At 35.8% G+C, this 27257-nt stretch overlaps 1 protein-coding gene across 9 annotated transcripts in view; it reads left to right on the top strand.

Annotated features, from left to right (window-relative positions):
* AFTPH (aftiphilin) overlaps positions 1-27167 on the top strand; it is a 68645-nt gene extending 41478 nt beyond the window's left edge. For 5 of the 9 annotated variants that reach the window (XM_045884893.3, XM_045884894.3, XM_064572426.1 and 2 more), the window contains 8 exons: positions 1230-1381; positions 3268-3394; positions 3813-3869; positions 7386-7508; positions 13339-13399; positions 14950-15033; positions 18940-19063; positions 26041-27167. In XM_045884893.3, the coding sequence (XP_045740849.1) occupies positions 1230-1381; positions 3268-3394; positions 3813-3869; positions 7386-7508; positions 13339-13399; positions 14950-15033; positions 18940-19063; positions 26041-26185 (873 nt within the window). In that variant the 3' untranslated portion in view covers positions 26186-27167. The remainder of the gene's footprint in view (positions 1-1229; positions 1382-3267; positions 3395-3812; positions 3870-7385; positions 7509-13338; positions 13400-14949; positions 15034-18939; positions 19064-26040) is intronic. The other 4 variants (XM_064572427.1, XM_064572428.1, XR_010405660.1 and 1 more) reach the window with 4 other exon arrangements.
* Positions 27168-27257: the final 90 nt, after the last annotated feature.

The raw sequence follows: 27257 nt of genomic DNA, 5'->3' as shown, positions 1-27257 counted from the left end.
TTATTCAGTGTTAAGTTTTTTGCTCTGATACTGCTTCCAAAAGAGAGATTTTGGTTTGGAAAACATGTTTGTGAAGATTTTTCCTTTTGTTTTTCATTTTCCTGTTTGCTGACTATGCTAAACAACAGAAATCAGGCATTAACTTGTTTTTGTTACTTGGCAAGAAATACCACCATGATGTGGCATTTTCTTACACACTCAGTATCATTTCAGGTGTACACTTCCAACAATCTTTAACTTAACAGTCTGTATTCCCCTTTGATGTTTAAGTAGTAAATTGAGCTAAGTTGAAAATATTTTACATGTATCTGACATACAGTTAGGAAAGTGGGAATAAATGTTATTGTAGGCTGCACATGTAGAATAAATAGTAGTACCCCCCCAAAATGTAAGTTAATCTCAATTCAACAAGTTTTAATTAATGAAAATACTCCAAAATGCCGATGTTCTCAGTGAAAATGCTCTAGGGAATATCCAGTCTTTGCTTGGAGGAAAGGCAGTGTTCTATTCAAAAATATACACACCATAGATAGAAGAATAGAGAAATGGAATTTTTAAAAGATAACACAGATCATCAAAATGTTAAATGAGCTATTGAATTTCTTAGTAAAAACTGAGACATTCTTTCCTACTTTGGTTTGTTCTATTAGCAGCAGAGATATTTCTAAAAGGCTTTTAAAATTCAAATGTTTATATTCAAGAAAAAGGTTCTGTTCAACTATAATAGCATAATACTTTTCATAAATATTCAATTTAATTATTCTTAAATCTAGAGTACATGAGTGGTAGTAGGGAACATCTAGTGATAGAAAGAAGATGAATGCTGCTTGTTTTTCTGAATGTTTCTCTTTGTTTTTATTTTTGCTTTGGGTAGATTATTCACACTTTGAGATTGCTTTCTCACTGTACAATTGAGTAAGAATTTCTTCTTTGGGAATTCTGTAGTAGATTACGTAAGGTAATGTTTGTAAAGTACCAGATATGTTGCTTGGTATAGAATACATTTGTCACCACTGTAACTGTGATTACTTAATGTAATCATTTAGAACAGTTTCATTGAGTTAGTTATGCACCTTTCACTTAGTGTTTCCTGTACCTGACTGGTAGTTAACCTCTCTCATAGTAGTGGACAGGGTGTGGGGTTAGAGGTGTGTGTGTGTGTTGATGATAAAACACATCATTAAAATCAGAGAAATGAAAATAAACTTTTGGGGTGTGTTTTGATGCAGACAGCTTTACTAAACCGCCTGGAGCGAATTTTTGAAGCATGTTTTCCTTCAATATTTATCCCTGATACTGAAGAGGAAGTTACTTCCCTGAAGCACTTGCTGGAAACAAGCACCTTCCCAATAAAAACAAGAGAGGCCTTAGCTGAAAGTGGGTAAGTAGTAGACAGTTTTTAGACAGCATGTATATTTGTTACTTTCAACTATTTTAACTTATAAGGTTATCTTAAAGCATCAAGGTTCTGAAATGTTCTTATAACATTGTGTTGAAGTTTAAAAAGTAAGATTGTGCTATAAAAAAAAACAACTCCCTGCTCCATTTTTTAACGCTTTTAAAAATATTTCTAAATCAATATTCTCATCAATTTTATAAATTATCTTTTGACTTCTAGTATGATAGATGAGAATTTAGACTTTACATCTGCTATTCTCCTCCCTTCGTCGTCCCTATATATTTTTTTAATTTTTTTTATTTAAATTCAATTAACCAACATGTAGTACATCATTATATTTATATCATAGTTTTTCATTAAGTTGATATTTGGTATTTTCATGATTATAATCATGTAAATAGTGTTCACTGTCCATTATTAGAGCTTCTTCCTGGACATATAGTTGCCTCTCTTTTTCATTTACTAAGTCTTTTCCTACCCCCCAGCAGCGTATTAATACAATTTTACTTGTGATCAAACCTGGCAGGCTAGCCATTCCATTTTTTTCCTGAGTCCTCCATTGTCTTATTCCAATCTGGAATGGATTCGATCTAGAAACACACGTTGTCTTGGGACTTCCCTTCACTTAGAGCCCATTTTGGTGGAGCACATCTTCTAATAGCCTCCTGAGAAATAAAGTACATGGGTGGTAAAATTTTATTTTATTCTACCCTCACATTAAATTTATAATTTAGGATTTTTTGTTGTTGGTATTCTGAAAATTCACAATGAAGTGTCTTGATAAATCTTTTCATTCATTGGACTGAGCACAAGGTGTACAGTCTTTCAATCTGGAGACTTCTGTTCTTCAGTATTGGGCAGTTCTCTTGTATTGACGTTACCTTCCCTCCATTGTCTGTTTTCTTTCTGGAACTCCTATTAATTATTAGATGTTAGAGGCTCTAGATTGATTTTCTAATTTTAATTTCAGAGTTACTCTTATTCTGTACTCCTCTCTTGCATTTCATTACTCTCCACCTCTGGACACATTCTGTGCAAGTCTTTCCTTCATCTCTCTTTGTAACCTCAATGCTTGTGGTGCAAGGTTTTAAGTACCTCTTAATTTCTTTAAAGATGAAGATTATGATTTGCTTCTTGGTTTTTGGGGGGGTGATTTCTGAGAAGAAAAGGGGACAAAAACGTTTATGCTTTACCATCTTAAAACCATTTCGATGTGTTATTTAAAAATATGCTAGTTGTCCAAATAGACCCAGGAATCTCTCTAAGAGATTCATTTTTGGGATATAACACAACTCTACAACAAAACACACCATAAAATACAGGAAGATATTTTTGCCTTAACCAACAATAGGAGCTGAATAGTAAAACAACTTATTTAAACTGTAGGGTTGTGGCCAAATAAATAATGATGCATTCTGTCTAATAGAACGTTACACAGCCATTGAAAAAGGCATACATGTAGATGAAGAAATGCTTAAAATCTGAAAAAACACAAAAATCTCTATATAATTGCAGCTGTGTTTGTGGGTCAAGACTCAAAGAGGAAAAAAGCACAAATATTAAATGGCTGTAGTAATATGGTGGAAGGTTGAGTGATTTCTTTTCTCCTTTTAAATATTTTTGTTTTACAGTTAAAAAAACATACTAAATTTTGGTTGATTACTTGCATATTGTTCCAAATGAGTTTAACTTAGCCACTTTAATGACTAAGCAGTGGCTGTTGATTTTATTCAGATAATAGTTGTATACTCATGTTAAATGCAAGATTAATTGGAATGTATAACATTTCACCATCACATTAAAACTAGAATTCATGGTGAAAGCGATTCAGTAACCCATTGTTGGTGGCTTTGTCATGACCTTTGCAGGGAACTGCTGGATGTGTGGACCGAGCTACAGGATATCCACGATGCACATGGCTTGAGATATCAGTGGGGCGGCTCCCATAGCAACAAGAAGCTTTTGTGCTCCTTGGGTATAGACACCCGAAACATTGTGAGTTTTGTTAGTACCTTGGAAAATCCTTTAGTGGACCTATGAGTGTTTTTAAATACTGTTACAACTTCTAATCAAGCTGTGATAAGCTAGTAGCTCAGAAAAATAATTATTAGTTGTCTTAAATGCTCATGTATATTGAATATGCCAATTTTTAAACATAAATCTATCTAAATTTTTCTCCAGTCAATATTTCTTATTTTAAGAAAAAGTTGTTTCAGTGTTTTTTGTTAATTATAAAATGAAGGGATTGGACTAAGAGATCAAAAACATAATCTCATATGGGCAATTTAATAATTTGTTATACTTATGTTTCACAGTGTATATAATAAAGCATTGTGAGCATATTTTAACTGTTTCATTATATGCCATAGCATTCTCTAAATATGTGTTCTTTTTCTCTAACACATGTATGTAGCTCTTCACGGGTAATAAGAAGCAGCCTGTTATAGTGCCCATGTATGCAGCAGGATTGGTAAGTGCAAAAATGTCTCTGTGCAAATTTATCACTGCTGCATTCTGTTAAATTATCTTACATGGCATGACATGGAAAGTATATTTTAAGGGGCACTTAGTGTGGGAACATTAAATGAATAACTATTAATTTCCTTTTTGATGTCATAAATCCCTTCAAGTCTTGATTTAAAGACATTTTTCTATATTCTCTTAATTAAAAATACTTTTGTTTTACATTGAAGATTATTTTTATCCTAGTAACATAGTGCTCTTAACTCCGTAATATGTACCTTTGGAGGTCTTGCTCTTCTTTTTTTTTTTTCCTTTCTAAATTTGCTTTTTTTTTAGATTTTTTTTTATTTATTTATTTGACAGAGAGAGACACAGCGAGAGAGGGAACACAAGCAGGGGGAGTGGGAGAGGGAGAAGCAGGCTTCCCGCAGAGCAGGGAGCCCGATGTGGGACTCGATCCCAGGACCCTAGGATCATGACCTGAGCTGAAGGCAGTCGCTTAACCAACTGAGCCACCCAGGCGCCCCTAAATTTGCTCTTAAAAAGTGGAAGCTGAGGGGCGCCTGGGTGGCTCAGTCGTTGAGCGTCTGCCTTCGGCTCAGGTCGTGATCCCGGGATCCTGGGATCGAGCCCCGCATCGGGCTCCCTGCTCAGCAAGAAGCCTGCTTCTCCCTCTCCCCCTCCCCCTGCTTGTGTTCCCTCTCTCGCTATGTCTCTCTCTGTCAAATAAATAAATAAATAAATAAATAAATAAATAAATAAATAAATAAATAAATAAAGTGGAAGCTGAAGTATCTGAAGGCTTAGATATCATATATTTTAATCCAGTTGTGATAAATTTTAAATGTTGCATTAGTGAAGCTATGGATGTGTATAAAAGCTTGGGAATACCATATGATAGTAATTGAAAATGAGCCGGGACCCATAATTGGTCCTCAGTTTTTCCATTAATTTTTTTTTTTTTTTAAAGATTTTATTTATTTGACAGAGAGAGATAGCGAGAGCAGGAACACAAGCAGGGGGAGTGGGAGAGGGAGAAGCAGGCTTCCCACAGAGCAGGGAGCCCGATGCGGTGCTCCATCCCAGGACCCTGGGACCATGACCTGAGCCGAAGGCAGACGCTTAACGACTGAGCCACCCAGGCGCCCCTCCATTAATTTTTTAAATGTGTTGAATTTTGTTTTTCCAAATATGCCAGGTAGTCCAGGATAACTGAGGAATTTTCTTTCTGTACCTTATCAAGACTCAGTCACACTTTAAAGTTTGATGTATTTGTGTTTTTGGTATGTCTTTGAGTTATTGGTGAACAAAAATGCTCTGTCTATTAAACTAAAAATATTTTTAAATTTTTTCACCAATAACTTGAAAATAAGGTAAAAATACAATGATTAAGAAAAAAATAACTAACTTGGTGTGGAATTTAAATCATACAACCCTTTATGTGCATGCGAAAATGAATTTGCTGTGGAACTTGACCTTCTTTAATTTACAAACTTTTTCCCTGAATAAGCTCTAATTATTGATATTGAATTGGAATGTTTTACTTTGTTTCATTCTTGTAGTTTTGTTTTATGGAATTAGACAAAAACTTTTCTGTGCTTCAGCCTTTTATTCAGTTTCTGCTCCTTTATAAATGTAACTTATCTGGTATTTTCAAAACACCTTGATTATCCTTATACTTTTTTCTGTTGTGGTAATATAATGAAGAACATTCTTTAACTTTTTGGTTATTTGTATTTCTTTTTTCCTCAGGGAGTAGCATTCTAGAGATTGTTGGTGTTACTGTCACATTCTGAGTAGGAAGTATGAATTTGTAGGGGTTTTCATTCAGCACATTGGGAGCAATAACTACTTAATCCTTATTTGTAGGCTAGAAGTTAGAGACTAATATTTTTGCTTTACTTTCCTATCTTAATTATAATCTATTAGTAATCATTTCACCATTTTTATAAGCTTTTAAAACCAAAGTTGATTTAGTGACTATACCTCTCCTACTCCATCTTTATGATGCCTTACATTTAGAAACTTATTCTTTTTCATATCTGGTTTCAAAATTTAATTATACCTGAATTTTTCCCATGGTGCTTCACACAGATGAGGTATTCAGTATCCTTTGGTCTCGTCTGGAGGAATAAGACCTGAAATGATCACTTAAGTCACTGGTCTCAGACCTTAATATGCATCAGAATTGCTTGGAAGACATGTTAAAACAGAATGTTGGGCACCACCCCCAGAGTTTCTTATTCAGTAGGGGTGAGGCAGTTCATCTGACAAGTTCCCAGGTGATGCAAAAGCTGCTGATTGGGAACCCCTTTGAGAACCACTGATTTAAGGGATAGTTCACATTAGAGAAGTTGGCTAAGGCTGGGAACTGTTTGCTGAATGCGTTGTCTCTTTATGTAAGGTGCACTAGATGGAAAGCCTGTATAATATATAAGCTACTGAGTTAGACCATGAATTTATTTTCATACAAGCTGCTAGAGTAAAGCCTTTCACAAATACCGTTGTTAAGAATGCAGTCTGTAAACTGCTTTAGTTAGCATTTGCCCTGTTTTATGAGAAGAGGGAGGATTGTCCTGAAAACTTGTTTTTGGGAATATACAGATTCTGACCTTACTGTCTTAGCCACTTTAATATTTTTCCCCCAGTAAAGGGAGACTTTTGTGTGGTCTGGTTGATAAATATTCAAGAGTTTATTGAGTATTATTTTAAAATGTATTAAAGCTTAGCTTTCTTTCAGACCATTAATTGATGATTACCCATTATTATTAGTGTTTGGTAAAATATTGATACAAAATGTTGGGTTGGTGTTTTTTTTTTTTTTTCCTTCTTTCCCTGAATGCCTTCCTTTCTTACTCAGAAAGTGCATTAGATTTGTAACACACCTAGAGGAACATGTAAGATGTTTTCCCCCCTCTGAAATGGCTGTGTCTCTGCTTTGCTAGTCCCAGGAACTAAGTGTTAAGGCTCCCATCCTTTAGTGGAGATAGGATCAAATACTAAATTTACATTGAAGCATGTAGACAGCATCACATTAGATGGCATGTTTTAGAATTCTCACTTCTCCAAGCACCACCATGGTGTAAAGGGTACAAAGGGTGTCCTTTTCTGCAGTTTCCGTGTCTGGACTATCATAAAATTGTTGGAGTTTTAGGGCCTGGATATAATCTGTGGTGCTTGCCTCTTCCCCACCCCTGCCATCCCAAATTGCTTATGTTTTGTGTAACAGTGATAACTAGGTACTTTAAAACCAATCAGATTTAAAATACACGGTCTTCAAAAAGTTTGGATTCCAAAGGTACTATTGTAAAACATTTTCCATTATAGTGCTAGAAGATTGTCTCTTTAAACATTTTCCATTATAGTGCTAGATCGTCTCTTAACAAAATTTAAGAATAGTTCCTTTTTGTCTTTAGTACTTTCCAAATGACTTGGTTTTTAACTTTCTGCTAGATTGACTTTCTCATAAAGTTTGAGTTGGTTTCTCACCCCCTTCCACTAATGGCTAATATGCCTTTTTCAGGGTATGTTAGAGCCCACCAAGGAACCATTGAAACCACTATCTGCTGCAGAAAAAATCGCTTCCATTGGTCAGACAAACACCATGTCACCAGAAATGAGCACATGTACATCTGACCAATTCCAGGTAAAAATATCTGTACATGTATTGATATATTTATGCATGTATACACACATATGTCCAGACACAGTGTTTCCCATAATATGTAACTTTTAGTTTAAATATTTTAAAAATTGATTTAATGATGGACATTATTTTGATTACTTATTAACATCCCTTGGAATACAATAAACAAGCCATCTTTAATTTTCAAAAAAGGCACAATATGAGAACTGGCTGGTTACCGGTTAAGTCCTTAAAACCTTTCTAGGCCCTAGTTTCTTTACCTATAAAATGAAGACTTTGAAGCAGGCATCTCTAAAAGTCCCTTACAGCTTGAACATTGTATAATCATAATTACTGACACACCAATCTGGTAAGTACTGATTTTCAAAATAATTGGGAAACACTGCATTTACACCAGCTCTTCAAATCTGCTAATATGTGTTTTTCCTGAAGCCTGCAAATTTTATAAAGTAATAAAATTAGGTGCGTTTATTACATCAAAACTGTTGTTTTGAGAGTTTGAATAGAAGAGTTACTTAAGTTGAAAATGATGTGGCCTTTTACAAAATATTATTTGGATTAAGAAAAAAAGAAAGCTGTCTTACCTTTCTTATTCTTCACCACCTTGGCACCATTAAGCACAAATTTTTTTTCAGTCTAGTATGTTTATTATCAAAGCTATGCCCCTCACTTTTTTATCTGGGAAAAAATTTGCTTACTCTTCCCACGTCAAATTAGAAACTGACTCAGTGCTAGTTAAGCATTCTTTTTAGAAGATTAATATTTTTAAGTGAACATTACCATTTGTAAAACATTTTCTGTGTTTGTCACTTCTTACCTTCAATATCATCTTCAGTTTTATCTAACACAAAAATGTATATTTGGACAGCCGTTCCCAAAATGTGTGTTCCATTGAAAGAAACTAGGGCCTAGAAAGTGTTCCATTGAACGCTAATCCCCAGAGATACTCCACTAAAGAAGGGTTCCAGGGGGAAGTAAGTTTGGAAAATTTGTCACATCATACCCTGTAACCACCCTTGGAGATTCTCAGCACACATTAAGGACTCTGGAGAATCCAGCAGTGAATAACCCTATTTAATTTTAATTATTTCTTAAATTTACTTGGCCACAGGACCCTTCTCTACAGGACCAGGGGAAAAGAGTCATAACACCCATAGAACTAGTATTTTAAAGAATATACTTTAGAAAATAATGATATAAAGCAAAGTCCTACCCTTTCACGTGTGTTTCAGGGAACATCTAATATTACTGCTGTGTACCACTGTGGTTTATACTTGAGCATAGCTTAAACATCCCTTTGAAGCCAATTTATTACTAGCACTGAAATAGTGGGCAGGGAGGCCTGAAGCATAAAATGCCTGGCCTTGTTGATAGTTGGGCAGCAGGCAAGGAGGTTTGGGCAAATTTGTCTCCATAGGTAGACTGTCCTTCGTTATCGTCCTTTAATTGCCCTTATATGTTCTCCAGGTATCAGCTTCCCTCCCAAGCCTGCCCTACATAAGCGGATTCCAAAATTACTTCTCCCATAGCACATCCCTACTTCAGCCTTAAGCAACATTTTTCTTGCAGCAGTACTGGATGTTAGGAAAGTAATTCGAACTACCTGGTTCAAACTACCCGGTATGTTTACTGAAAATGAAGCCGCTCTTTATTTGAGGCCACTTGTTGCTAGTTTTGCTTGCCGACGCCGACGCCTCCTCTTCTCCCCCATCCAAGCACTTCTCTGTGTTACGGCCCCATAAGCTATTGCTTGTTTTATCGTTGTTAGCTCTCACCTGTCATTTTTGCCCCAGCTGATGTAATCAATCTCATATATTTTATTCTAGTCCCACGTCATATTTATATCACCTTTCTTACAGAATTTAATTATAAATGACTAAAAGTCTAGATCTAATAAAAAATGTTAATTTAGTGGAACTTTTCATGGAAATTAATGTGTATTAATTTAATGGAGGTTAGTCATAGCTCCATAATATGTGTTTAGCTGCTGCTATCTCTTTACATGTACACACACGCCTCTAGATTTATAATCAAAGGACTACTGTCCCCCTATTCATAGGCAAGCATATCTAACTTTTGCTGGAAGATGAAACTTTGGTCTCTTGCTAATAATTATATTAAAAAAACTTTTTAATCACATCCTTTTATTCTGTTTAGTGCACACATCTCTCTTGTTAATCCAATACTTATGTGTAATTTTAAAAGTTTATTCTGTACTTTTTTGTGGTAGTTTGTGATCCTCATTAGCTTTCACTTTTAGGCTTTTTTGGGAACCAATGAAAATAGTATTTCCCAGTGGAAGTTGTTGTTCAAACTGATCCTGAATCAACTTGAGCCTCTCTAGGACTTCATTGTAACGTACACACAATTAAACTGAACATTTCAGTATCCATATCAGAATTTTGTGCTGAGATGCCTGACCTTCTTCACTAAATTATATGATCTTTGCTTGGTTCCGTACCCCTGAATCAGGTTAAAATATTTTTAAAACCTCTAAAATGCATTGTAAGATTCTCTTAAAGCAATATTTCTTACCACTATTCTTTGGCAGTCAGTGTGTATATTATTTTTACTTTACATTTTGGCCATGCAGTAATACTATTACATCTTCCCCCTAGTCATAATATCCAGAGGAAATAGCCATAACCTTGCTTTTATGTTTTTATATTGGCACCACTGTGACTTTCAAACTTAGCATCATTGTTTAATTCTCATTATGACTAACTGCTTTCTGATCTGTCTGTTCTGTCTGTTTTGGTACCCATTGGATTTTTATTATTTCTTCCAAATTTGTTTGTACTCATTATTCTTATAACCAGTGCATCTCTTGTTTAGGAGCTGGATGACTTACTAACAACTGTTCCGGTGTTTTTTCCAGGATACTCTTACTTGGAAAGACAGCTTATGGGCAAAAAGCAGTAGTGATACTTTTGTTGTTTTGTTCTTTAAAAAATCTTTATTCGCTGAATTTCAAGGTCACATCATTCATGGTGCCATTACTGATTCCCCTCTTGGTAAGATCAGTATGTTAACCATACTTTATCCACGGCTGAGTAGAGTCAGCTCTCTGGCTAGCAGTTATCTGGCTAGTCACTACTTATCCAGTTTCCTGCTACTTGATGTGGCTCTTTCATTTGTGAATCAGAATTTTAAAGTTAGAAGAAAGAAAAAAATGATTATGTAACATTGTGCTCTCTTTTTACATTAAGACAACATATTTGGAAAGGCTAAATGATGTACCCAAAATCATTAATCAGTGGTACATCTAAGACTAGAACCCAAGTCTATGATCTCTAGTCCCCATTGGTTTGGGGGGGCAGGGGCGGGGCAGCTCTTTTTTCTTTTTTTTTTAGTAGGCATTCTTTGTCTTTATTCATAAATGACATGATCATCTACATAGAAAATCCCAGTGAATTTACCAAAAAAAAGATGGTTAATGCCAATAAGTGAATTTAGCAAAATTTCAGGATATCAGATCAATATATAAAAATGAACCTATATTTCTATATATACTAAAAACAAGTGATTAAAAGCATGTTATTCTCTAAAGCGACAAAACCATGAAATACTTAGGGATAAATCTAAATGTACTTAATGTTTCTCCTTTCATTTTTTTTATTTCAAGTTTTAATTTAAATTCCAGTTAGTTAACATATAGCGTTTTTGCTCTTTTTTATTATGACCTTGTCTTCCTTAGTGCTTTTAGTCGCTGTAGTAATCATTCATACCACATTGCTTGAGGTTGTTTTAAAATGCTTCATTTAGTGCTTTCTCTTTAAGTAGCCTTCCTCACCAGTGCCATTTGTTAGCTTGTAATTGCTATGGTCTTCTGTTTTACTTCTGTCTTATTTCCATTAAATGTTGATTCGTGTTTTAGCACCTCATTATTATAATATTGGCTATGTCTTCAAAATGCCGTACACCTGTATAAGAATCTCAAATTCCAGCAAATCACTGAAATATTTCTAAGCAACCAGCTACTTGACATCGTTTAGATAAAACATGTTAATGAAAGAGCTTTGCTCCATTTAACCAGAAGTTTTGTTATTGCATAAACCTGGGTGTTGTCCATCCTGTCACTATTCAATAGGACTAAAGGTTTCACTGATCTCTAAGGAGAGTAATAGGAGTTGAATCTGTGGGAATGCTTAGAGGTTTTTGTTTGTTTGTTTTTGAGATCAGCTAAGGAAGATATTTTCCAAATGCTTATTAGTCTTGCAGGTAAGTTATAAACTAGATTTTCACCAGCATTATTTTTAATTTTATTTGAAATAATTATAGATTCACAGGAAGTTGCAAAGATCGTACAGAGGAGATGCTTTGTACCCTTCAGCAGTTTCTCCCCCTAATTACATCTTAATTATAGCATAATATTAAAACAAGGGATGTGACTTGATTATTACAATATGTGTGTATAGCTCTATGTCATTTTATCATATGGGTAGATTTGTGTAACCACCACCACAATCTAGATATATGACTCTTCCATCACCATAAAGAACTGTCTTAATGGCCGTCCCCACCCCCACTATCCTATAACGCCCTGGCAACCACTAATGTGAGGATTTTGCTTTGTTTATACCTCCCTCCTCAACCTCCAGGCCTGACCTGATTTAGGAAAGACTAAATCCATAATAGTAACATGCCTGTCATTGATACCCAGTTATCAAGACAATTGTATTATAACAGAATTAGACTTTCAAAAATAATCACATGCTCCTTTCCTACAGGGAACAAGTCTTTATCTACACACCAAAAAACGAACGTAAAGTTTTAATAGTACCTACCTTACAATAAAGCATAGTGGTAAGCAATACCGGAAAAAAAAAAAAAGGACAGCAACATGTTGGTATTAAGAGTCTGTCAGAACACAGGCTATTTCAGTAAGTGTTGTCAACACCACCCCAAAATAAAAGAAGAAAATCAGGAATCCCAATTTTTTCTTGTAAAATTTGTTCTTAAAGCAATGATCATTTTTTAAATGTTTTGTATTATTTTACGTCTTACATGTATCATTTACTCAATTTATCTTTATGTGTTTGGCAGTCAACAAAATTTAAAACCTAGAATATTCAGATGAGCTCTGAGTATATTTTTAAGTACATTATTTTAAAAATTAAATTCTGATACTGATTATAAGTAATTTCTAAACTAGAGAAGATTTAAATTTTTTTTTTAATTTTAAATTTAGTTCCTATTTACTGGCCCATACTTTTACTTTGGGAAATTGTAAAGAACCAGAGACCTTGGACTTTAAACCTTCTCATTTTATATACAAAGAGACCGACTAAATTAAGCTACACCTGGTCATACAACTAGTTATTTAGTAGTTATTTGGTCTTGAATAACTCAAATCTCATTTTCAATATGGTACCTTCTCTATTGCATTAGACCGTCCACTGAGAAATTTTATGTGGCTAGTCATTTAATATAAAGTAGATCACTCTTTAGTGATTAAAGTCAGTGATTTTTTTAATATTTGAATTATAATCTAGCCAATAGTTTAAGTCATAACTTGAGACTAGATTGAAATCTTGACATAGAATCAGTCCATAAAAATCTGTTTGAAAATGTAAAGTGAATTCCATTTCTCAAAGACAGTTTTTTAATATCAATAAACTGTATTGTTTGTCAATTTTTCAGTTTCGGTTTGTGTTCATATTTTTAGGTAACCTTCTGAAATTGTAAATTATCCCAATTTTGTCTTTTAGGTACTTTATTGCCTAATGATCTTGCTATAATAGTTTTTGTTTTTGTTTTTTTTTTAAGGATTCTTTATGTTGCTACAGCCTGTACTGATTAATTTTGATTTTTTGGTTTTCAACTCTAGGAGTCTCTACCACCCGTCCAGTTTGACTGGAGTAGCAGTGGCCTTACTAACCCTTTAGATGGTACGTCTCTCCGTAGAGCCTCTAGCACCAGAGCTAGAGTTAAGAAAGCTACAAAGTTCAGACAAACTTCTCTCTGCTGATTTCCTTTTTTGTTTGAACATAACTTCTTATTCTTATCTTTGGAAATTCAGGCTTTCTTTCTGAACAGTAATTGCTCAAAAACAACAGCTGTTACTATTATTAACAGTATTAATGTCCATAAGTAGGTAGCAGTAGCTAGGTAAAATTTTAATTTCTTTATCTTAAGTCAAAAACAAGCTCCTTTATGTTTTACAAGTATCTAAGTAGTTGAAATGATATTTTAGGTAGGACCAGTTTACTTGAAATTTGTTTCTGTAGATTTAATTTATGGAATTTTCTTGGATGCAAAGTCTTGTGGCTAGAGGCTGCTTAAAAAAAGCACAAAGCACAATTATATAACCAAAAACAATGTGCAAATAGATCCATATTTATTGACTTAAAGTAGTTTTCAGATTTAATAATATTTTATAGAGCACTTATTATGCAAATGGAAAATGAATGATTTTCATGATCCTTTTCTAAAACTTGTCTCAAAATACTAGTAGGTAGTTCCAGAAATAATTGGTTTCTCTGAAGGCTTTAAGAGAAAATCCTGAAAAGGAATAACTTATCCTAGTAATGTGGGTCTTTAAAATAAATGACACAAAATGCTAGTTTTCCCGTGTGTTGACACCACAAATTTTAATTGGACCCTAAGATAGAATTATTCTTATTCTTTATACTTCATAAGTTATTTGAGCCATTGTCTAAAACACCTGTCATTCTATCAGCTTTGCCTTAGACTGGGGGTCCTAGGACATCTGGAAAGCATCCAATTGAATAGCAGTGCTGAAGGAAAGCCTGGATGCACCTTTTGCTGTTGTCTGGTGTCTCGAATATTCAGTCAAATCATCATGCTTTTTATTAACAAACAACTTCTTTAAAACTGTATGCTATTTCTGATTACTGTTTCAGAGTTAAAGGGGAACAGTACAGCTTGAGGTTGCGCATCAGGGTAGGGCAGTTATGACAGTCCTTATTAATGTTATTTTAATTTAAACCAAGTTAATGTATTGGTGTGTGTCTTGAAACTGACAACTTTGTCACTTTTTAAAAATCATTAATTCGAAACCAACATTACTAACACAGAAGGTTGATTTGGGCATGTACAGTGATTTACTGTTGGGTTGAGATTAAAGTATTGTTTCCCTTTAACGGGTACACTTTCCCCTTGGTCTTTCTGGTATGGCTTTGAGTTTTGATTGAAAGAACTGAACTCTTAACTAAAACCTTACTAAGTGTTAAATTTTATTTACTTTGTACATGAGAAAATGTACATTGAATTATTAAATTGTTACTTTAGAAATGTCCTTAGTAATGAAAAACTAATACTGTACACATTGTTTTAATGTTGATTTTAAAATATGTAATGACTACTAATTATAACCTGCATGTTCAAGTGTGTGTCTTACCCCTTTTTACACATAACCCCTCCTCCCTTGGCTTACCTTCTGTGTGGCTGCCTACCAACACGGTCACTGAATTTCAAGCTAGTGGAGGTTCCACTCTTCTGAACCTTGATTTCTTTGGGCCCGTGGATGACAGTAGCTCTAGCAGCAGCACCACAATCCCAGGTCAGCAGAGTGTTAAAACCACAATTCTAGTTTAATTGCTAAAAGCATGACCACATCACTTGACTTTCCTATAAACAAGGAAACAAGTAGTTGTATCCTCTATAATATCTTTCTGATACTTTTCTTTTATCTATCGATCGTCATTTTCTAGTATCTGACTATAACAAATGACTTCTGTGAAATGTGTTTTAAGGAAAGCTTTCTCAGTGTACCAGTCAGAGCTGAAAGTAGTTTCTAGGAATAAAGTAGCCCTAATGTCCTTAGACAATTAAAGGCAAGGTTTGGGGGGGGGGGGGGGCTCCTGTAAATGCAAAATGTGATATTTTATATGCGTATTTTTGAAAGCATATCCTATAAAGCCATTTGAAAAAATACAGGTTTAGAGATATAAGAATATTTTAGTATACAAAGATGACTTTACATTGTAGTGCCTGTGGTAATAGAACCTCTACAAATTCTAGCATTCAGTTAGTTGTTTATTAATGCTAAGTGTATAATTGGGTTCCAAAACGTTAGAGTCTAGCACCTAGTTCTATATAGATCCCACATAGAACTTACTATGTAGTTTTTATGTAGCTCTCAAATAGAAAGTATTCTGTTAGATTTCCATGGAGAAAAAAGAAATGTTACAGAATAGTAGAAAATAATTGCTATGAGATTAAAAGCTAGAAATTAAAACTTCCTGGAGTGCCTGTTAAATTCATGTTCAGCCCTGCAAAGTTCAGTTTATTGACCAAAGGACTAATGTACTTTGTCATTTTTTAACTGAATAAAAGATTAAAATATAATGGCATTTATATGTTTACATTTTATTTGATATGATTTTAATGAGTCCCTGTCATCCCTTCTTGTGATCTGGTCATCATGCCCATTGATCACCGGACAGCTGTCGGGGTACTATATAGATGCTGATGCCCAGAATGCATAGCGAGGATCCCTGTCTATCCCCACTAGCAGCCAGTTAACAGCCAGCCTGGTTCCTGAGAATTTGCTGGTTTTATTCTATTCCGCTTGATACCCTGCCATCCACTTCCAGCAGTTCAGGAGCCATGGTGGGAAATGGGGGAGACCATAAGAGTCAGATAAGGGTGAGCCTGGAACCCAGAACATCCTTCTCCAAAATCTGGTTATGGAAATCTGATCCTGCTGTAAGGAAGTTCCAAGGCCATTTGGTAGAATGACTGGATTTGTCAAATCTAAGCCCCTGGTTATCATTTTCATTATTTCCAAGATTTTGCAAGCATATGAAAAACCAATCTCTGTCTGGTTTTGACTTCAAAATGATATTTTACTATTTACCCAAATTACTTCTAAATATGTTTGAGCTATGGAATGACCGGGGTAAGCCTAATTAGCTGTTTTTAATACTTAATTGGGGGAAAAAAAGACAACAAAAACTTGTGTATCAGTTTCCTTATTACTGTGTTCCCAAGAATGAACTACCAAACTCCCATTTTAAATTTGCTCTCAGATTTGTTTTGTCATGAACTGTACTATAATTTACATGAGGTCACTATTTTTAGACACCTAAAACCTGGTTCAAGTTTAATTTTTGGTTACATCTCAAACTCAGTTAAGAACACAAATGAAGTACGGAAATTACGTGATAACCAGGCTCAGTATACACAGCTTCAAGAAGAGCAAGTGGTTTCAGAAGCTTAGAGCTGTAATGGAAGTGAAATTAGCATGCTCAAATGCAGTCCTCCTTACTTTGGAACCTTTTAAATATTTTTGTTCCGTATTTTCATTAATATGCTCTAGCTGCTCTATAAACTTGATTACTATAAATTTGCTGTGGCTTCTTTTTATTGCTCTTGGGTTTTGTTAAAACTTACCATCAACCTACAGGTATCAACACCTTTCTCAGTGTTCCATTTCACCACTTGCTTGCACTTTTTCTGACTTGTTTCTGGGAAAGTCATTTTGTCTTAGCTTGCGGTTATTTAATTATTTGTGTGTGAGACTTAGGAGGTTGGCATAGAACTTGGTTGGCTAGCTTTAGTTATGTAACTAAACTGTGCCTCATTGAGGTTATGTAAAAAACAAACAAACAAAAAACCAAAAAAAAAAACACAAGCAGACTCTTCCATTAAAAAAGAATTACTCTCCAATTATTAGTGTAGAGTAAGTAGTTATCTTGTTTTTGAAAAATATAAAATATAGTCATGGTACTTTCCTGGGGTTCTTTGTTTTCTTTTGTTTTGGTTTGTTTTTTTTGTGATGGTGGTGGTTTTGTTTTGGGCAAGGGGGGTTGGGTTTTTTGTGTGGTTTTTTTTTTTTTTTGATCTCCCACTTTATTCTTTGACAGCCAAGTGGCCAGTATTTTACAAACCTGACCAAATTTTTACTACCACTTTTTGTTGCCAGTCAGAATGCAGTTATTTATTCTGCGCTGTATGTTAGACATCAGCTTAAATTTTGTGGTTACTTGGAATCTAACCTTTCACAGTGGAGGAAGGAGGTACTTTGGGTTCATTTGGTCCCCTACAGGTATCTACAATTTTTTAGATTTTAATTGAAACGTATATCCTTACAGAGATACAAAGAAAGGGTCTCATTAAGTATTTTTCGAAACTGTACCTTAATGAAATATTAAGAACTTGGGAGAGTCAACGAACATTTTCTATAGCCTTCCTTCTTTGTTGGACATGATAACTGTGGAAGCTGCTTTTGCTTGTTTGATTTCTGTAAACATCTGAGTCTGTATTTACATCTGCCAGTCATCTGCAAAGTTGGTTAATAGAAGGCAGTTCCTGATTTTTTTCTTAACCTTAAAATATCTTAAAAGGAGGAAACTTGTTAATAACATTAGTATTTACATGTATGTATAATTTTCTCTGCTGATATTCAGAGCTTTTTTAGAAATAATAAATAAAAATTGATGAAACTATAAGACATTCTTCCTTACAGTCTGCTTTTCTGCTATACTCTTGAAACTACTAAACTTTTTACCTCAAGTAATTTGCTGGTACCATAGAGAGCAGAGGATTAATTTTTTTTTATCTGAGTCTCTATTACCCAAAATTGAGCCTGAGTCGAAAATATTTAATTGTTCTTTTAAGTGTTTTTATAGTCATTGTTATTTAATATAAATCTATATTCAAGGGAAATATAAAAATATATATGTATGTTTTAGTGAAGTCAAATCTAACTCAGCTTCATTTTGAATTCCTTAAAACCAGCTTGGATATGAGACCATAGAAATATAATTAACCCCTGAGACAATTTTCATTTTGTTTAAAAGTAGTGCTTTTATTAGTTTTTCTGGGAATATTTTACCCTCCCTACTTCGAAGAAAGAACAATGTGGTATATAATTTATCTTTAGTAATAATGTGATGCTTTGAGGAATATTTCATGTCCTCAGGTGGCCAGAATATATTTAACCAAGTCATTTACCATATTTGAGACTTTAGCTTCTAAATCTTTGGGTGTGGAAGAGAGTGTAATGGAGATAGAACGGTTAGAGAGGTGTAGAGGGAGAGAAAATATCAAAAATGAGGTTAATCAGTCCCTTTAAACATTGAGGTATCATATAACAAATTATGTGCGCTCTCTATAAAACACTGATAACTTTCATGTCACTAATCCAAAATTGAGAGAATTTTCTACAGCAGATAGAAATTTTAGAAATATTTGCATGATATCTACTACATAAATGTTAGATGAATTAAGGCTGTATTTATACCAGAGTGAGATTTTAAAAATATTTTCCTTCTTTATAAAAATTCTGAAAGGTGGAACTGTAATTTAAAAAATAAATGCAATATTACAGTAGTCTACAGACGTGTTGTGCTCGTAAAAGACTCAGATGTTTACAGAATGAGTGCCTTTTGCATCTTGGATCGTGGCTGACTGAGTAACGCACTGCAGCTTGCCCTCACTGACTGTCATTTTATACTATAAGGTGTGGATCCAGAGTTGTATGAGTTAACAACTTCTAAGCTGGAAATCTCCACCTCAAGCCTCAAAGTGACTGATGCATTTGCAAGACTCATGTCCACAGTAGAGAAGACAAGCACATCTACCAGGTAAGCAGATAGTGTTCATTACACCCTGTTTTGAATTCTGTGTTAAAGAAAACAGTCCAAATGGGAAAGCAAATAAGTTGACAGTATTTCAATAAATTGTATTAAAATACACTTTGTATTTATAAAAATCAATAGATGATGCCTAATTCCAGAAAACAGTTATCAAATTATGTTCAATTATGAACTTTATTAGAGCGGAGCTATTTCATAAGAGGCTGGAAAGGGCTGACAGATGTGGTTTTCTCTTCTTACCCCCTCTTCCCCCCCGCCCCGCCAAACTCTGTGGAGAAGAATTCTGATCAAGTATTGAGATCATAAGCCACTGTAGAAACAATCCCTTCTTCCCTTCATAACCCTGAGATGATCATCTGTGGGAACTCACTTTCACACTCCCAGAGTCACTTAGGCTAATCTTTCTACTCCTGACCTAAGCTGGAATAGGCGATGGCTACTATTTTATTTTCTGCATTTTTGCTGATGTACAACATCTCTGAGTTGGGATGTGAAGCCTTGCTTTGCCAAGCTTTCTGGGAGGCCCTTCAGGGACGTGGCCTTTAGAAAAGCAGTGTTGGAGCCAGACAGAAGGAATGTCACTTGGGCCCTGTGCTCAGGATTCGATAAACCTTTAGTTTTACATAACTAGGCACCAGAACAGTAAGCCATTGCTTTGACATGCTAGCCGTAAGAATAGGCCAGTTCCTAATAAGAGGTAGTCATTGTGAACCAGGAAATCACTGCCGCGGGAGCAAATACTGGTTGATAGGAGCGCCAGCTTCACTGTTCCAAACCAATTGTCATCAGCATTTTCAAGTGGAAATACTTACCTGCTAGTGGCCCACTTTGGCAGAAGTATTATAGCCCTTACTCCTAAATAAATACATTGTTTCCATGTCAGATTCAGGTTTATCTTTTGAATCAATTCTTCTGTAGAAAAAAAGCCATTTATTAAAAGTCTTTTTTTCTTATGAAGAATAAATGCTTACCAGTCTTAAAACTTTGATTTGAATTATCCCATTGCCTTTCAAACTGTATTGTGTACTTAAATATCCATTCGTTCAACAGATATGTATTATTATTAATATTTATAATTATGAAAAGGCATTATTATCTTATAATTGTGGATATCCTTAGCTTTTCCTTAGAATAATTTACAACATGCATGCACCACAGATTCTCCTGTTCTCATTGTTCCCGTGTCTTTGTGGTAACACCTGCTGCCACTGGTAAAGCCTCCTCTTTAGTGAACCTATTTGTAAATGAGTCCTCTGTGGATTCTTTTTGCTCACCTTCTAATTTTTCCTCTCCCCAAATCATATTTTCAAATTGAAATTCTTCTCATACAAGTTTCTCGTCCATTTTTTCTATATATGTTAGCCAAAAGCTGCTGCACATTTGACTTAAAAAAAAAAAAATACTGATGCTTTTATTGTTTGGGCTTTCCCCTGCCGTTTTTAGGGCAACCTTTTCTAAGGACAGTCCTACCATTTCGTTACTTTTTTACTTCTGCAGTCTCACTGAAGGAACTGTGGTAGAACTTTGCAAGTCCCATGATGAGAATTCAGTCTTTGTGCCATTAGGAGGAGCTCTACACCATTGTTAGCTTGCTTGCTCTCCTAACTTTGTAACTCATCCTTGAAACATCCCGTCTACACCAGGGAACTTGAACAACTCCTATCACTTTAAGAAATTATTTTCATTGTTTCCCTTATTCTGTACTATTACGGAATGAACTAGAACCATTGTGTGTATCCTAAGGTGAGTGTCGTAACTGCATTGAATTGCTCTCTAGTATCTGTCCAGCTTCGTGTTTAAAACACAACACATTGGGGCGGGGCGGGGGGGGGGGGGGCAGCGGAATAAAACCACCAAGTTGCCAACTCTGTCTTTTGTTTTGAGGAATTATTTGAAAATGGTAAGAAATGCAAATATTCACGTCTTACAATTAGAAGGTAATACCATAAGGTGTCCCCATGAATGATTCTCGGTTGTACAGGGTGGATGAAAGGTGGATGGCATGCCTCATTTCAGAAAATTTCAGAGTCTTTGTAGTTTTTACATTTTGTTCTATTTTTCTTTTTGTTTTTGAATTAAAACTACAGAAAGTAAAGCTCAACAAAATCTTCTTGACTGTTGACAACTGTACACAAAAGGTAGAGTGACTGTAGGGTACCACAAGGTTAAGAAACGGAGGAGTAGGGAGAGGAAGTTGACGTGTAACAAACACATACTCTTTTCTGAATGCCTTTGCTGCATATGTAGGAAGAAATGAATGTGCTCATCTCTTTCAGTACCCAGTTTGTTAAAGTAACTTCTCACTTTTTAAAGAAATGCAAGATCTTAGTTTTGTTTTTTGGTTTTTGGTTTTTTTTGTTTTTTGTTTTTAAAGATTTTATTTATTTATTCTTGAGAGACAGAGAGAGAGAGAGAAGCAGAGGGAGAAACAGGCTCCCAAGGAGCAAGGAGTCCGACTCGGGACTCCATCCCAGGACCCTGGGATCATGACCTGAGCCAAAGGCAGACGCTTAACCATCTGAGCCACCCAGGCGCCCGCAAGATCTTAGTTTTAAAATAGTTCCTTCTTGCTTTACCTTTTCTAATACAGAGAAAAATTACTTCCTCACCTTAATCAGTGGGTGACCACCTAGTTAGTAACGGCAGACCTCTAACTCAAGTTTATACAAGCCAAATGACTATTTGCCAAAAGGGATACATACGTCTTTTTTTTCTCTTTTTTTCCTTTGACCTTTCAGTTGGGATATAATCCACATACCATACAATCCACCCTTCTCAAGTATACAATTGAGTGGTTTTTAGTATGTTCACAGCATTGTACAACCATTACCACTATCTAATTCCAGAACATTTTTATCACCCCAGAGAGAAACTCCATACTTAGTAGCAGTTACTCCCTATCTGCCACTTTTCCCAGCCCCTGACATACACTAATCTGCTTTCTTTCTCTAGGAATTTGCCTGTTCTGGTTATTTCATATAAGTGGAATCATACAGTATGTGACCTTTTGTTCCTGGCTTCTTTCTCTTAGCGTGTTTTTAAGTTCGGCCACTATATTGTGTGTATCAGTATTTCTAATACCTTTTTATGGCTGCCTAATATAATATTCCTTTGTGTAATTATACCACATTTTACTTCTCCATTAATCAGTTGATGGGTACTTGGGTGGTTTTCGCTTTTTGACTCTTCTGACTAATGCTGCTGTGAACATTCATGTACAGGTTCTTGTGTGGACAGATGTTTTCCATACTCAGAGTGAAACCACCAGGTCATATGGTAACAGTATGTTTAACTTCTTGAGCAACTGCTGAACTGTTTTTCAAAGTAATGCCACCATTTTACATTCTTCCAATAATATGTTAAGGATTCTAGTTTCTCCACATTCTCATTGAGGCTTGTTTTTGTCTGACTTTTTGGTTATAGCCATCCCAGAAATTGCCTACTTCAAGGTCAGGAAGATTTACACCTATGTTTTTTTCTGAGAGTTTTATAGCTTCAACTCTTACATTTAGGTCTTTGATCCATTTTGATTTAATATTTGAATGCGTTGTGAGGGGTCCAGCTTCATTCTTTTACATGCAGATATCCCACACTGTTTGATGAAAAGACTCTTTTTCCTCATTGGCGGTCTTGGCACCCTTATGGAAAATCAGTTTTCTATTAATATATGGGTTTGTTTCTGGACTCTCAGTTGTATTGCACTGACAAAAAGGATACATCTTAGCTAACGAGAATGTAAATCAAAATTAGGTCCCTGCTTTTGTATTTGAGAAAAGTTCATGATACAACTTTTTATTTTCAGGTTCTCCTCAAGCATTTTCTTCTTATATTCCAAGAAAACTAGATCACATCAATGCACAGTGACTACAGATAAATACACAAACTGTCAACTCTAAACTTTTTCAATTTCCTGTTGCCTCTAAGTAGTGCCTCTGAAGTAAGGGCATTAGTAGAAAGTCTATAGAGTAATCTTTACCAACCATTTCTTGGGTAAAAGCTTCTACCTTGCTCTCCTTTCCCACACCCCAACTGCGTTTCACAAATGAGAAAGTTCATTAAGGTGCAATTTTGTTATTGGGTTTTGTTTTGTTTTAAGATTTTATTTATTTGAGAGAGCACGAGTCAGCAGGGAGGGACAAGGAGACTCTCCGCTAAGCAGGGAGCCCGACGCGGGCTCGATCCCAGGACCCCGGAATCATGACCTGAGCCAAAGGCAGACCCTTAACCGACTGAGCCACCCAGGCGCCCCTATTTGTTACTGTTTTTTTTTTTTTTCTTTAATTCAATTAGCCAACATATAGTACATCATTAGTTTTTGATATAATGTTCAGTGATTCATTAGTTGTGTATAACACCCAGTGCTCATCACATCATGTGCCCTCCTTAATGCCCATCACCCAGTTACCCCATCCCCCCACCCACCTCCCCATCCACAACCTTTTGTTTCCCGGAGTCCAGAGTCTCTCTGTTACTGTTTTTAATAACCTTCTATCATTACAGAAGCAGTAAGATATATTATAGAAAGTTAGAAAATACGGAAAATTAAAACTTAGCTTCACATTCTTACCACTCAGATCAGTATAATTCCTTTCAGATCATTTTCTTTTCTTTTTTTTTTTTTTTAAAGATTTTATTTGTTTATTTGAGAGAGAGAGAATGAGAGACAGAGAGCATGAGAGGGAGGAGGGTCAGAGGGAGAAGCAGACTCCCTGCCGAGCAGGGAGCCCGATGCGGGACTCGATCCCGGGACTCCAGGATCATGACCTGAGCCGAAGGCAGTCGCTTAACCAACTGAGCCACCCAGGCGCCCTCAGATCATTTTCTATGTAAATAATATATGTATGTGTGTTGTTTTAACCAAAAATGAGATTTTATGGTCCATGCCAAATTGAACTTACCTCTGCAGTTTGTGATCTCCATCTGTCAACTTCAGTGCATTTTTATTCCATCTAATACCGAAGCTATGTTCAGATGTCCCCTCAACTCAATATTGGTTTCAGCAAAGCAGAGAACTGTTGTACCTGGCTGTTACGGCTCCTCATCTTCCTTTAATCCAGCTTATCTACCCCCAACCCTTTTGTTTGTTTTCAGTTTTAACAGTAGCTTATTAAAAAGATCAGTCCAGATGTCCTGCAGAACATCCCAACCTCGGGATTTATATGTTGGCTTTCTTCAAGTAGTAGTTAATATATTTCTCTTTTCCCCTTATTTCCTGTAAGCTAGGAATTATATCCACAAGTTTAATGAATTCGGGTGAAACGTTTTGGCTGGATTCCAGCACAGGTGTTGTACTGCATCAGAAGTTGAATAATAATCTGGTTGACTCCATCATTAGTGATGCTAAAATGGACCACTGGTGAGAGGCTGGCCTTCTCCATCATACAGATACTTATAGTGTTTCACTTTACTCTCTGGTTTTTCTTTCTTTCTTTTTTTTTTTTTTAGTATTTTTATTTATTCATTCGAGACACAGATCGAGAGAGAGAGCATGAGCAGGGGGAGAGGCAGAGGGAGAGGGAGAAGCAGACACCACGCTGAGCCAGGAGCCCAATGTGGGGCTTGATCCCAGGACCCTGGGATCATGACCTGAGATGAAGGCAGACGCTTAACCATCTGAGCCACCCAGGTGCCCCCATTGTCTGGTTTTTCTTCATCAAACACCCACCTAATAATTTTGCCACCATTTAAATGTAATTAAAATTGTAGATTTTAAGCAGAAAATACTGGATTGCTATTCCATTCTTCTGAGAACCCTAGAACTGAGTACTGGTTGATCTGATGGCTTCGGTGTGCCTAAAGCCCATCCCTTGTGGAAGAACTTCGGTCTCACAATTCTGATGTTTGATTTTTCCGTCATTCTATTAAATCTTTTCATTTCAGCCTGAATTCAAAAGTGATAACAGAAAATCTAGGTATGAAATATTGTCTTTCCCCTCTCGCTTCTTCTCCTGACGTCCTGTTCCCCATCACAACGACAAAGAGAATAATTAGGTGGAAGAAATAACTTGTGTCACACCTAATATAGTACCAACTATTTTACCATAAAAGAGAATTGGGCTTTTTAGAATCAGCAATTTTAAATGAACTTTGGTCTAAAATTAATATCTGTATGACCGCAACTATTCTTTCAATATATTTAACATCTTGGAAAAAATCAGGGTTGGGTTACAGTCATGTGCTCAATTTGAGCCACATTTGAGGCTCACTTGACATTTCTGCAGCTCACCTCCTGGGAAGCCCTGGATGAAAAGGAGTTCTTCCTGTCTGTGTTAGGCGCTAACCTGCTCACCTCTGATACCGGGGCAGTGAGTAAAATGGACTTCGTCTGCAGAACCCCTAGGATTTTGAGATTTCCCCTCTCCCCGAGCACTCCAGCCTGTGTCCATTCTCAGCATCCAGAACCAGCTCCCGTGCTGCCCCTCTTGGACCTGCCGCCTGTGTCCCAGCGGGGCCAAGACTGGGGGTTTTTGAGCCGAGGGCTTTCTCTCCTGGAATTCCCCATGGGGAATGAAGAAAGCCCAGGTTAAAATGACTTACAAGATCTTGTGCCAGACATAAACTTTGCTTTATGTTGAGGTAATTTTGGTAGTTTCACGGGGGTCAGGGAGAAATCTGGTTGGGTGAACTTTTATTAGGGCTCCAGCATTCTATTTCTGCTTAGTAACATTTTAAGAGTGTGCCCAGGTAGATGCTGCAAGCCTTCGGCAGGTCTGTGAGCCATACATGGGTACACAGGAATGTCTGTAGGTCCGAGCCTGGCCGTAATGAGCACACACGACTCGGGCATGCATCTCTGTGAGAGATTCGGCATCTGGCACGGAAGCACACACAGGGATTATGAGGTTCAGGACCTGGCAGAGAAGTCCCCACAGATCTCTAACTCTCTACCTTGAGAGTGGATTTTCTCCCATTTGACCTACAACAAAGTCACATTAACACAGTTCTCTTTTTTCATTTGTCAATAGGAAACCGAAAAGAGAAGAGCACCTGAGTGAAGAAGCCATCAAGGTGATCGCTAGCCTTCCAGACTTAACGTTCATGCATGCCAAGGTGTTGATGTTCCCGGCCACGTTAACACCTTCCACAAGGTCCCAAGAGAAAGCAGACTGATAACTGATGTGAATTGGACAATTTCAATTGCTTTCCCTTACCTCCAGCCCTTCCCTCCCTTCCATCAAAAGCATACCTGCTCTAATTAAAAAAAAAAAAGTTCAGCTGATTTGTTGGTAAGCCGCACTAGAAAGGTATACATAGTAATGTATATTTATTTACATACTGAAGTCCTAAATTTATATTAGAAAAAAATGTAAATAACCGGGGATGAACATTTTTGAAGATTTATTCTTTTTGTGTTGCTGGGGTGTATACATTTATGTCTTTGTGAAATACACTGGTGGTGTCCTTCTTACAAAACTTTTGAAATAAAAAAAAGAAAATTAAAAACTCAAATCTCCACTGTCTGTGAAATCCCCTTCAGTCTTTTTCAGATTGCATTGAATGTCCTATTAATTTTTCATATCATATGTTGGATTAATTTTTGCTATCATAAATAAGCTCCAAAGTCCCCATTTAATTTTTTTTTTTCAATTTTATGTGTAGTGGGTTTAAGATCTGGCTTTTAACATTTTTGCGCTCTTTTTTAATCTTTTCAATCTGGCATATTGCTGTTTGACCTTTTGCAAGGTACTTTATCGATTGCTCTTTTGTTACAGGGTGTGGATCATTGTCAGAACTTGATTGGAGGGGTTTAAAGAGATTGTGTCTGTTTTAAATCAGTTTGGCTTGGAGAAGGACCAAATTACATGAATGTCTTACAATGAAATTCACTTGTTAATGATTTTTTGTTTTATCATACCACTATTTTTTGAGGATTTTGCACAGTGTAAAATGACATAATCATAGATTGCTATGGTTTAAGCTGTATATACAGTAAAAACTATGGGTTTTAAATGTTTGGGGAAATTCCTATGGAAAAAAGAAAGACACGTAGAAGAACCTCTGACAAGGTTAATGTGCATGCCCAAGGTCTTTTGAGATTTCAGTGTGTAAATTTCCTTTTAGCTTACACAAAAATAAAATAATTTAAAAGAAATTTAGACTGGTGTTTTTGTACTTTGGTATCTGAGGGAAAAATAGGAGTTTGGATGGGAAGGTTTATTCCATTTTAATGTATTTCAGTCCA

This window comes from Mirounga angustirostris, unplaced genomic scaffold (genome assembly GCF_029215605.1).
Source record: "Mirounga angustirostris isolate CCGP_5_RB_7025 unplaced genomic scaffold, mMirAng1.0.hap1 SCAF_10, whole genome shotgun sequence".
Taxonomy (NCBI): domain Eukaryota; kingdom Metazoa; phylum Chordata; class Mammalia; order Carnivora; family Phocidae; genus Mirounga; species Mirounga angustirostris.
Note: the sequence above shows the minus strand (reverse complement) of the source record. Positions and strands in the feature narration are given on the sequence as shown.